Source organism: Malurus melanocephalus, unplaced genomic scaffold (genome assembly GCF_030028575.1).
Source record: "Malurus melanocephalus ecotype Western Australia unplaced genomic scaffold, MMel_1.1 scaffold_22, whole genome shotgun sequence".
NCBI lineage: Eukaryota > Metazoa > Chordata > Aves > Passeriformes > Maluridae > Malurus > Malurus melanocephalus.
Genome location: NW_026623254.1, coordinates 3191624 through 3204728, shown reverse-complemented (window position 1 = coordinate 3204728; position 13105 = coordinate 3191624). Strand labels below are relative to the sequence as shown.

General features: G+C 38.8%; 1 protein-coding gene across 4 annotated transcripts in view; it reads left to right on the top strand.

Annotated features, from left to right (window-relative positions):
- WNK1 (WNK lysine deficient protein kinase 1) overlaps window positions 1-13105 on the top strand; it is a 99969-nt gene that overhangs the window by 49568 nt on the left and 37296 nt on the right. For all 4 annotated transcript variants that reach the window (XM_057390071.1, XM_057390069.1, XM_057390068.1 and 1 more), the window contains exons 5-8: window positions 5765-5853; window positions 6877-7096; window positions 7317-7653; window positions 8766-8950. In XM_057390071.1, coding sequence (XP_057246054.1) covers window positions 5765-5853; window positions 6877-7096; window positions 7317-7653; window positions 8766-8950 — 831 coding nt within the window. The remainder of the gene's footprint in view (window positions 1-5764; window positions 5854-6876; window positions 7097-7316; window positions 7654-8765; window positions 8951-13105) is intronic.

Here is a 13105-nt window from a genome sequence, read left to right as displayed (position 1 = left end):
GCAGAGGTAGGATCTTTTTTTCCACTGCAGTCATACTCTCTAAATTCCTGAATTAATGGTTTGTGGCAGCCTGGGACTGGCTCAAACTAGAATGCTAACAACTTAGCAGAGAGGAAATRTAGATGCTTTAATTACTTTGTTTGTGGGATTTGACTTTGCTGCTGGTGCTGTTAGCTTCTGGGCTTCAATGTCAGAACATTTTGTTTGAGATTAATCAGTTACCATAGAATTCTTTTCAGGCTCTTACAGTTATAGCATCTTTGAAAAGAATTAAGCAAGACCTGTGGTTAGACTGGGACAGGTAGACCCRGCTTGTCAAAAACTGAAATGTTTAATGTTCTTTGCAGGTCATGCCATGTACCCCAGGAAAGTGTAGCCTTAATTAATTAATTGTGCACAATGTTTCTTTTGCAACACTGATGGTGTATACTATAAAAACACTACTGTGTTTTTATAATTATTGTAATTGTGATATATTTGAGGCACTGAATATGTTATTTTGGGGTGGAAARTGATCTTGATAATTCTAAATTGAATTTTATCATGGTTTATTACCAGTAGTTTGTCAAGAACGGTTTGCTGACTTCATCTTTAAAACACTGTATGTGATCTTTGTCAGCATTGCACCTTATGTCCTTACAATAAAAAACCCCAAACCCTGAAGCTGTGGACAGCTCTGCTTGAAACCAGATATCAGAAGAAAAAAAAAGTCAAAATTCAGGTTRAGGTTTGAAGTCTAGYGAGAGGTACTAGAAAAAAATACTAGTCTGGATTATTAGTGTGCACATGATGTAAACCAAGCAACAATGCAGCTTTCTAACTTTGTCCAGCAGTTTGAAACAATCACCTTCAAATCTATGTGCCCTTACATTAAGGAAAAAGGAGAAGGGAAATAGATGGTGTTGCCACTGGTAGCAGAATGCATTTTATTGTCTTTGTGCTGACTGGTGTTTTGTTAGGGCTGAACTGCAGACAGCTGTGTATGTAAACTGCTGTAGCTCCATGGAAAGGAGAAACAGCAGCTGCCTTCATTCCCCTGCACAGCATCAGTGTGGGMAGCCTTGGGTCTGAGCAATGCTCTGCCTGACCTGTTTGCCCTGGTCAAAGTGGTGCTTGTGCAGCAGCAGGACTGAACTGGATGATGATCACACTCAYAGCCTTAAACTCTTGCAGAAAACCTGGGTGGAGAATAGGCAGAGCAGCCAAGTGGGAGGGCGGGGACATGCAGGGGTAAAGAATCCCTCTGCTGTCACTTCTTCCTCCTCTTGCAACTGGCTGGGCAGGCGGAAAGAGACACGCTTACCTCTTGTTTGTCTTGATTCTTTCTATTCAGTATTATAGTGGCAAAAGCAGATATTGAGCTCAACTCTTTGCAGCCTCATGTACTGGACTTGGAAAATAACAAGAAGTGTCCAAGAGAAAACAATGCTCCCTTCTAACCTTGATGTCTGCTTTCCTTCTGCTGTGCGTTAAGTCCACAGCGCAGTGGAGTCCTGACAGAAAATAGCACCTGCTAATTCTGTGGTGTGTGTGTCTCTCTTTTCCTGATGGATTTTACAAAAAGAGAGATCTGTCCCATATTTGTTATTGTTAATTCCCACTGTTGCTGCTCCCACAAGGATTGTGCTAAAGAGGTAAGTAAGAATTTCAGCTCTGTTAAGTACATGTAGCCACAGGAAGGTATTTTGACATGAGTTAGAGTTCTGGACARATCTGCTGAACTGCTTTGCATTTGCATAACCTGGGTCTTTAGTTTTTAAACTTGACTTTACTTCTTCCCATGTAACTTTTTAAATGTAAATTAAAAATTTAAATTAAAATCCTGTTGAGCCAGGCTGGAACAAAAATTGATTCTGCTATTTTCCGCTTGTATTTTTGTTCCAAATCTCAGTATATTTTCTTAAATTCAGAATGTCTGCAGGTATGTAACACTTCATCTGCCTTAATTTTGATTTGTTTTACAAGTTACACGGRATTGATTGTACCTTCTCTGATGAAGTAAATTATATTTTTGGTATCTCTTGTATTAGAACAGGATGTTAAACTACTGACCCAGTAATCTGGTGATCTAACTAATGCAAAATACTATGTGTTTCTAGGCAAAGATTGTGAAGAGTTCTGGATAGCATATACTTCATGGTTTTAAAATTTCTTGCAAATATAATGTTTTTAAGAATACGTGCCTTGCCTTTTGCTGATCAAATAACCATATAAATGTTGAATTTTGGAGCACACTTTTTTCACGCAGTTAAAATCCGATAATATCATAAACTTTGCCGCATCTAAGAACAGTGAAATATGAAATGTTTTTTATGCTTAACATGCAAACTGTAAGATGAGTTTTTAGTTTTGTATCTGTGGCTACCTACCTAGATATCCATATTTTAGAGGTGTTCTCAAAATCTAAGTGTTCAGTGGTTTTTATTTTAAGTTGGTTCTTCTTGCAAAATAAGCAGTTCTGCTCTGATTGTCCTTCAGTAAGCCTGGGAGCTTGTGCATCAATGTAGGGAGCTTCAGCTCACTGGAAGCTGCTGCAGCCTTTTTTAGTTGGATTTGTTTCAAGTGTGAAACACACTGTGAATTGGTTCATTATGCAACTGTATAAATGTTTGCTGGCGAAAGAAAGGAAATTACACGGGCGTAGGAGTCAGAAATGGAGAAAAGGAGGGTGTTGCTTTCAGCAGCACTGCCTGTTCATGCAATTTTAGATGGTAGCTTGAGAAAATGTTGATTTTCAAGTGTGCATGTTATACCTTTCTATGCTTCTTTTTTTTCTCTGCTCAAGCTCTTCCTGCTGATTCTTTAACAAACTCAGAAATAGTGGGATTTGGGTGTTTAGTTCTTGATAAACTGCCACTGGGAAGTAGGGCTAGTAGATTAAGTTGTCCTGTGGTTCTTCTAAGGAGTTTGGGGAGCAGGAGAGCCACATAGGAATGTGACCATCTTAAGTGGAGCAAAACCAGGAAACACTGGCTGACCTAACATTTCCTTGAGTACCTTTGGGTTTAGAAACTGCTGAAGGTATGCTTGGCTGCCTAGCTAATGCACTCTTAAGGACACATCAAGGTTATGTGAATTTCAGGGCCTGGCCTCCCTTGGGTTTCTGTGTGATAGCAGGTTAAGGTGTGGAAGCAGCTCTGGGTAGAAGAGGGTTCACTGATTTATTGATTTTTAATCATTTATAGTACCCTCTGTCTTGAAGAAAAGTTTACCACTTCCATTAGTGCTTGGAAGAGGAGGAAAAAAGGGTTTGAAAAGCTGATGAACTTCAGTATCTGGGGAGTGCTTGTTTGGAGCTGGAAAGGAGGCTTAGGCAGCCCTTATCATGGGCTGTGCAGCAAACTGAGAAATAGGGAGCTGCTTGAACATGGAATCCCATACTGGTTTTAGGCCTTAGTGTGATGTTCTCCCAGATTTTCTGAGGAGCAGTTAGGAACACGAAAACTCTGCTGGAGGAGGCTGGCAGGAGCTTCACTTTTTAACTGAACTCTTGGTTTGGAATTCACAAAATGGGGGTATTGTAAAATGGTCCTCATGGAAGGGCCTGAAGTATTTGGACAAGTGTTTAATTTCTTTCAGGAGTGAGAAATGCAGGGTAGCAGATCGAATTACTTATTTTAAAATCTATCCTTAGCTTTAACTTTTCAGGCTCTATGCAAGAACAGAGCATGTGGTGCAGTAATTACCAAGAATAGTAATATCCTGGCTTTGTTATGCTGATATTTTTCTATACCAGTTGTCTTCCTCATGTTAGCTTTTACTTTTCTRAAATGAGAATGTCACAGATCTGACATCATCCTTCTGCTACCACAGTGTAAATTAATGTCAATGCAGTCTGCTATGTCTGAGGCTTGAGTTCTTTAGGAGACTTACATGTGTAAAACTTTGGCAGATTTCAATAGGAATATATGCACTAAGCAGTTAAACAATTATTGCATAGGTTATGTATGTATGTTATACAGAAAAGCATTTAATTACATATAGAAATACCTATACTACACATATGAACCTGAACGTCTGGAACCATTTTAAGTGTGGCCATAATGAAATATGGGCATCTTTCACAAGTCATCTGTATGAGCAAAGTTTTATAAATCCCTTTACAGTGGAGAGCTGTGTGTTGCCTTACTTGAATGCTGGAGGTTTCTGATAAGGACKGGTTACAGTCGTAAACTTACCCATCCAAACTTGGGTCTGATGTCTTATCACCTGAGGCATTGATTTTCTTAAGTCTTAATGGTCAGCAAAGCTTCTAAAAGCATTAAGCTAACATTCACTGACAGCCTGTGTTTCAGTGCTTATTCTAGTCACAGTATRGTCTGCAGTTCTGTGAATTTGAGTTGCTAGAATTTCACAAAGGCAAGTGCTAGACCAAAGGAATAGATAATCTTCCTGTTTTAAGAGCATACTGGTTTTCATAGAATAAATTGTTTCCTTTCTGTGGTGTGGGGTTTTTGTGTTGGCTTTATTTTTCTTTWAAAAATTCAAAGTACAAGGTCAGTAGCTGCGAAGACTCAGGTTCAAGCTCAAACATTTCTGTTTCAAGATTTGTTTCCTGCTCACAAAAGAATGGGGAAGGATCATGTCTTGATGTTACCAGGATTTCGTTGGTTGTTGGGAGAAGTACTTTCTGTTTAGGGCACAAATCACAATGCTTATACTGTTACTTCATTTATTTCTGTAATTCAGAGCCATGGCTTTCACTCCGTGTTTAGYTGTCATTTACCAGTGACACAGGGTCAGATGTGTCAGGTGTATAATTTCAGGATTGTTTGGCTTGAAAACAGCAGCTCTGTTCAAGCATTTGAACAGCATGTCTTCATCTTCTCTCATTCTGCTGTCTTAAATAGTCTGAAACTGAAGGCTGAATCAAGTAAAATTGGGTGCCAGATTTTGTTGTTGTGGACAATTGACCCCAAAATACAGCTTTTGGCCATGATTAAGTGGTGAAGCTTGGCTCTCTGCCTGAAAYGTTTTGCAGAATTCCCAGATGGTCATATCTCATGGCATGTTTTACTGATTTGGATGGTTGATCTTAYTTAGATTTTGTTTTGCTTTCTCCCTGTGGCTTTAGGTGTATTGGAAAAAGGGTGGCTGTGTATTGTGGAAGGGCTTTTGTACAGGCCCATATTGCTAAGCTTATTTCCCTGAACTCACTACAGCAGTGATGCATGGGTGTGGTTTGAGCATAGCTGGTCTTTGGGGGAGAACTAAGATACAGTAAAGTTGTTTTGGTTTTGTTTTTTTAAACACTGGACAAGTTATTTAATGATTCAATCAGATCATCCTGGGGTAAGGTTTTTCCTGTACAAAAATTACTTCATATAATGGTAGGTTGGAAACATTCTGGGAAGCAGCAGAATGCTGAGAAGACTGTTAAATTAWTCCTGCAGTTTCCTGTATTAGTGTTACATAGGAACCATTTCCTTCCGTTCTCTGTCCAGTATGTGTACTTCCCTCTAACCAGAACAACTTCCATGGAAACTAAATAGTTCCATCATAAATTGAGAACCCAAGTGCCAGTGCCTTCTGTTTAAGAGAAATATCGTGGGAAATGGGAAGGAATGTGTGTGGAGCGTTTGCGAAAGTCACTAATAAACAAGTGAACACCCCAATCAGTAGTACTGGAATAAGACTTTGCATTAATKTGCACTAGTTATTTTGGTCAGTTACCTAGAGAGTAAAAATAGGTAGTCTGTAGACATAATCAAAACTTAAATCATGTGGGGATTGCAGTTTCTCAGTTGTTATTTTTATGTTTCAGGGTGTCAAGCCAGCCAGCTTCGATAAAGTAGCAATCCCTGAAGTGAAGGAGATTATTGAGGGATGCATTCGGCAAAACAAAGGTGAAAGGTAAGTACTGCTTTTTTGATGGAGGTATTAATTGCTGTCTGAGTCCTTTATCTGTTTTGATATCAAATCCAGTTAGTTCCTGGGGTCATCTTTGTTCTGATAAAAATTGGGAAGCCAGTATTACTTCTGCAGCTTCTGTTCTTTGGTAGATTCTTATTCAGTAATTGTTTTAGAGAATTAACAGTGTCAGGAAAAGTGCAAATACCATGATAACCATCCATGTCAGTATACTGAGAAATTCTATTGCTTTTATTAAAACTTTGACCTAGTCAGCAAAATAGTGGAGGACAATCCTTGGGGGTTTCCAGGTATGTGGCTTGGTTGGCTGGTTGTTTTGTAATCCTTTGGAATTTTTTTATCCCTTTGATTCTGTTGGTATGATTCATTATTTTGAGGACTCTTAAGTTATAAATGCTTGCTGCTAATTTTTATCTACATTTTCTGCAAGATGATTTCTACTTCAAGTGGTTAGCTTACACCACTACCGGAAGTCTGTCTGCTCTGGTGGTTTATTTGTGGGATTTGTTTTGTTTTCTGCTTTTACATGGTTGTTGCCTACTGAATGTGTGATTTCAGACTGCTTCAGCTTTTGTCCACCCTCTAGCTGCCCTCTATTCTGTTCGAAACTAGTTTTGTTCATGTTTATTCATTCCCTTTTACTGATTCTTGAAGTTTTAAATCTGATGGTGTTGCTGTGTATTTTCAGTTCTTTTTCTGTTTTTTAAACAATTTAGTTTTTTTCTTATTTGGAGTTAATTTTGTGGCTGCACATCACTTATTTCCTGCCTTTTAGTTTAAGCTGTTGGTTACTATTGTTAATGATGTGTTTGTATGACTGTAAATCTCTTTTGTACCTTTAGGCCAAAGCTGCTTATTGTGCCAGACAGAATGCATATGAGGTGGTTCAAAACAGCATAAAATTTAGAGAATAAATAAGAGGATCATCTGGCAAGGATATTCCTTAATATTTTATGAAAGCCTGATAACTGAATGTGCTTTCTACTTTCTTTCCCAATGTGCTAGATATGCTATTAAGGACCTTTTGAATCATGCTTTCTTCCAAGAAGAGACTGGAGTACGGGTAGAACTTGCAGAGGAAGATGATGGAGAAAAAATTGCCATTAAACTCTGGCTGCGAATTGARGACATCAAAAAACTCAAGGGCAAATATAAAGATAATGAAGCAATAGAGTTTTCATTTGATTTGGAAAGAGATGTCCCAGAGGATGTAGCCCAGGAAATGGTAAGTGCTGGTGGTCTTATCAAGCTCTGGAAGTAGTGCTGTTCTCTCACAAYGTAATGTGGTCTGTCAGCCTCTGCTTTTGCTGTTACTGTCTAGAAATAAAAGGGGTTCAGAAGTGTGTAGATGAGAAGTTAGTGCCAGAAGGTGGTAGCTTTTGCTGTAGCACTCCAACAGTGGCTGTCTGTGGCAGTCTGAATTCTGTGAATGTGTCCTCCTTCAGGTGGAATCTGGCTATGTCTGTGAAGGGGATCACAAGACAATGGCGAAGGCTATCAAGGACAGGGTATCTTTGATTAAGCGCAAGCGAGAGCAGCGCCAGTYGGTGCAAGAAGAACAGGAGAACATACTTCAGGAAGAAGGTAGTCAGAAGCAGCAGCTGGAGCAACAGCAGCCATCAAGTGCTTCCCATGCAGGGTCAAAGCATCCCCAGTCTGTCACTGGTACTGCTCCTGTCCCCACTGCTTCAGCATCGGTTTCTACGCAAGTGGAGCCTGAAGAACCAGAAGCTGATCAACACCAACAGCTGCAGTTCCAGCAACCCAGTATATCTGTTCTTTGTAAGTGCGCCAGTTGGTTTATTTAGAACTCTTGCACTTACACGATTCCTCCCATTAGTCTTGCACTTTTGGTGGGTATAACAGTAAATATCTTAGGATGATGCTGTCTGCCATTGCTGTCTGCTGAAGAACAATAGTCCACTAGAAAGCAGAGCAACCTAAGATGCATTCCTTGGCTTAGCTGAGCAAAGGCTCAGCACAGTTCATAGTCCAGTGTCTTAGCACAAATAATTCCTCTTTGTTTCAAAGTAATATACTGAATGAACTGGAGAACCTAAAGCATGAACACATATTGTTTTTGCTGCCCTCCTATACGGACAATATATTCWGGCCCTGCAGAAGGCTGTATACTCTTGCACCAGTGCAGATAAAGCTATTAAAACCACTTACTTGAATTCTTGTTAATTTATGTTTAAAGTGGAAATGAGATTAATGTACAAGGAGTTTGACTCATAATTTGCTTTCTGAAAAGTCTTAATTTTCTGTTATACATACTGTACATGACAAGATGAATTAATAATCCTGTCTTTTCCTCTTCTGCCATCCCAGCATTTGAATCATTATTAGAATAATGATGGTAGATGACAACTTCCATATTAGAATGATGAAGTTAAAAAGCAAATTACTGTCTGCTCTTTAGRTAGCGGGGATTTTAAATTGACTATTCTGCCTAGTTCACTACTATGCCAACATGGTGCATCTGCCAGGCAGTACAACACACCTGTTTTAAATGGCTGTTAAAATTAAATAAAAAGAATGATTAATAAACCTTGAAAGATCATTCATAACAATATGGAATGTAGGTTTCTATTTCTAGTCTAGCCTTTTGTAGGAAATTGAGTTCATTATTAAATGAACTTCCCAAAGAACTCCTGAAATGACACATTTTTTCAGGGCTTTAAAGAAAGGCATATTGATAATAAATTATTGTATCGAGGAGAAAGAAAAAGATTTTAAAATCAGCTTAAATATTCAAGAGGCAAAATGCTGATAAAGGTCTACATGACGTGGCACAAACATCAGTTTAATATTTGATCAGTTATACTGTCTTTCAAGTTTTGAATCCAGACTGCGGTTCTTGAAACGCAGATCTTTATCCTTAACTTTTCCAGCTGATGGGACAGTTGACAGCGGCCAGGGGTCATCTGTGTACACTGAATCTGTGAGCAGTCAGCAGACTGCSTCCTATGGTTCCCAGCATGACCAGTCAGTCTCAAACACTGGAGTCCAGGGATACACAGCTTCAGTTGGCCAAGTGCAGTCCCAGCAGCATGGAGGATATCAGCCACCTGCAGCGGTAAGCCAGACCTTACAGTACTGCAAATGCATGGAATTACTTGATTTTGTRTATCTGTTGAAAGGTGAGAGGGGAATCTGCCAGGCCATCTTCCGTGTATGTTTTGTTTTGCATAGGACACAAATTCTGCATGAGAGGATTCCRGGGGCTTTTTTTGGCAAGATGACTGATTTTAACGGGGGAGGGAAAAATGCAAGTGCATCTTTGTCTTTAAAGATTTTATTTAATCTTGGCTGCAATTAAGCAGTGTGATGGGTTAGTCTTGTTCTGAGGATGTTACTTCCATCCATAAAAACAACTATCTCAAGAAAGGGAGCATTTAATCTCACTTGGGAAAGTGRTGTGTGTATGTATATAAGAAGTTACCAGGGATCAAGCTGCTGGTTTAGTTTGAAGAAGGGATTATAATAATAATTGAAGCCACTGTATGAAATTGCTGTGTGTGTTCTGTGAGGCTTTGATTACAGATTTTGCAGGTAAGACTTGTTTAACTGTTACAGAATGTTGCATGTGAGAACTCCAGACTGAAAAGACCCCACATCCTTGTTCCCAGTTTTATTTCTAGTTTGTGTTGATTTGCTCATCATGCGTATTCCTTTTCCCTGGAAAGTCTGCACTGGGCACAAATACTTTTCCTACTATGTTCATTTGTGTTGCCCTTTTATTTTGGTATGTTTTTCCCTTGGTATGTTTTTAGATCTGAGTAAGAGAGTATGCAGAAATCTATTCTAACTCTGGAGTAGATYTTCTGCTACTTTTATATTGTCTTCAGTGGTTCCCTTGTTGCTTGTTTTCTACACAAATAAAAATCCAAGTCTGAGGCAGACATTATGGTATATTGTAGTAATACCATAAAGGAGAAGATGTGACACTTAAGATTGAGGGTCCTCACTTTCTCTGGTACCTGTGGTTGTAGGCTTTWTTACAGAATCCCTGGTGTAACTAGGATTTTGGCAAACAGGCTGCTATCACTCACAATCAAAGCATCACCATATTTTTCAATCACAACGTGAGGTGTGTGGTATTGTTAGTCCTCAATGATGAGTTCTTAATCCTTCTAAATAAGCTGCTCTTCTGGGTAAGCCTTATTTTGGTGTRTGGGCACATACTGGACCAGAAACCATGCCACTCTCTTGGGATGGCTGGCTTCCAGTTTGAAAGACCATGACCTTTTGAGATGGGGAGGAAGAATAAGCATATGATAGTGGTAGAGCTAAACTGCTGTGAAAACATGCTCATCCTGTGGTACCAGAAGGCTGACAGAACTACAGGAAAACGACAAAGCTTTTGTTGGGAAAATGTTGCTAGGTCGAAAATATACTGACAACTGAAGAAATGGCCTTAAAAAGAAACAGAGAATGCAATTTGATCAGGACAAGAACAAGGTTCATGCTTAAACTGGAATAATGGGATACACAAGTGCATTATGAGTAATCACTGGCTAGGCAGCAATTTTGCAAAATAAATTTATAAAAAAAAGTCAGGGATTATATTGGCCCACAAGCTGGACATGGTCAAAAACATCATGCTGTCATAAAAAAGGCAAACATTGCATTATATATGAAATAATAGTTCTGTTCTTGGCTATTGGTAAGTCTCTCCTGGACCCCTTAACTGAGTGAATTGGAGGGTGGCTTGGGAGAAAATTCAGAGGACAAAAGGTTAAAAAACCCCAGAGAACTAAAAAAACTGGTTTATATGGGAAGACTGAAATAGTTGGGTCTATGAAAGATAAGCTTGAGAAGAAAGMAAGCTGTAAAAGGCTGCTATGAAACAGGAGGAGGCTAATCAGATCACAACGTTGTTGTTGGACAGAATAAGGAATGATAAGTCTAAATTGCAGCATGGAATTATTGTTTGGGAAGGATTTTTTTTTAATACCAACAAGGATAGATAAGTAGTGCAGTCTCCATCAATGAAGATGTTTCTGATCTATTTAGATAAATTAAGAGTCAGGAACGATGTATAACTATTGCTTTGGAATAGATGACGATGTATTTAGTTAACCACTTGAGTTCTTTTCTACATCTATCCCAAATTTTTAATCAGCYTATGAAAATTTCTCACAACAGAAATCTTGAAAGTCAGATCTCCACTGACTACCTTGATATTCTTCTCTCTGGAGGTCTGTATTTGATTTCAATTAGTTTAAGATATTGTGGATTGCATCCATAAGAAGCATATACTGCCTCTTTTAAAATACAATGTTTCCATTCACTTAAACTCTTAGCAAAACACAATGAAACACAAAAACACAAAAAAAGCAATAACAAAACTCCCCAAACAAAAAAAAAATGCAAATCTCACCTCAAAACTTTATTCTGGTTTTGCTGATTTGATTGGATTTTGACCTGTGGCCTTACTGATTGTGGTAAGATTACAAAATCTTGATGCTTTTATTGGCCCAGCATCTGGAAAATGCTTGTCTAAGACTAGTTTTACAGCATTTTCCACACATTAGACTGACTTTTTTCCACAACTCATGTTGTTTAGGGTATAATGTTAAAATTTTTATGGTAATGTTTTAGTTAATAAAGAGCCAGCTGCTTATATTTAGTTCACATAATTCAGGCAGAGGGAGTGCCCCAGTAGAGCAACTGGSTTAGGTGATACCTGTAAACACACATTTGCTCTAAAAGCTGATGAATGTTTGAAAGCTCATTAGTATCTAAGTTTTTATTTGTCAGACTACCAGACACTTTGAGTAACCCAGTATGGGCTCAGTCTGTGCCCCCAGAGAAAGTATTCTCTGTCTGGTCTGCCTTTCACATGTTTCTCATGAAGGTACTGGGGAGTGTTTCATAATGCTCAGTTACCTAAGGCAAACTTGGGTCCTCAGAGGTGCACACAGTCTATTCCCAGTGTGTGTTGGCATTCATTCAGCATTCTCATATCTTGTGGTACCACATATTAGTCAATATTGGACCTCTCATTGTGTGTCTTAATTTCTTTTCTACCTCATTATAGTTTTTGCTGGTTTTTTTTTGTTTGGTTTGGTTTTTTTTTTTTTTTGAAGTGTTCAATTCTTAACTTTTGTTTTCCTCCTTTAGCTTCAACGTGGTCGTAGCATGTCAGTTTGTGTTCCCCACCTTCCTGCTCTTCCCTGTATGTCCTGCATCCCTCTCAGTGCTCCTTGCACCCCACCATCAGCGCTGTCTGCACCTCTTTCTCCTTTCTACCTTCGGACTGTCCCTGAAGAAACCTTTGCAGAAAAGCTTTCTAAAGCCCTGGAAAGTGTCCTGCCCATGCACTCTGCCTCTCCACGCAAGCATCGACGCTCCAGCCTGCCCTCCCTCTCTGTCAGTCCTGTATGTGTTACCATTTGCCTCCTGGCACAGTAAGATAAGTTATCATTAAATACATCCTGGGCTCCGGGCATTTTTAAAATGAGAAATTGAAGAGTTGGTTCCTTACACTGTGCTGCTGGAATGTTGATTTTGTTATTTTTATTTATTTCTATGAAGCAGTACATTTAAAGATGATCAAACAGTGGCTGACCATTTGTTTCTTGTCTTTTAGGATACTATAAATGTAAATACCCAGTTGTACCACAGAAGGTAAAGGGATGGCTAGCTCTTATTACCCTAAGTCAGAGCACTGACTTTTGAACTACTGAGTAAACACGGAGTGTTAATTATGCCCTGCACAAAACAACCAGCTTTTAAAGCCTGATTGTTGTGGCTGGTTATTCTGAAAGCTTTGGCTAGCAGTGATAGTGATATTAGATACTTAGAGTATGAATTCTTTTAAGGCTATTTTTGTAAATTCTTATCACAAATGCCACTTCAACTGCTTCTTAATGGGAAGAAGCTGTAGTTTCATGTTTCTCAGAAAGTCAGATGCAAGATAACTTGCAGTAGAGAAGGTAGTTGCCTTTCAATTTTGAGCTTCAGTTTATACAAARTAAGTCTTGAGAAGCATTTTTGTGTAAATGAAGTAAGTGGAACCAGGTTTAGAGCATAGGAAAGGTATTTCATCTGTAGGACCTTCTCTTTAGCATTGGTCAATATGGAAATTTGCTGCTGCTTTTCCAGACAAAAGAAACTGGGGAGAAAGTAAACAATGTGGAAACGGCAGTTTGAAAAAGGAATAAATGCCATTTGTCTTGGACGGTATATTTGCTATCAACTCCTACAATTTTTTTTTCCATTAGGG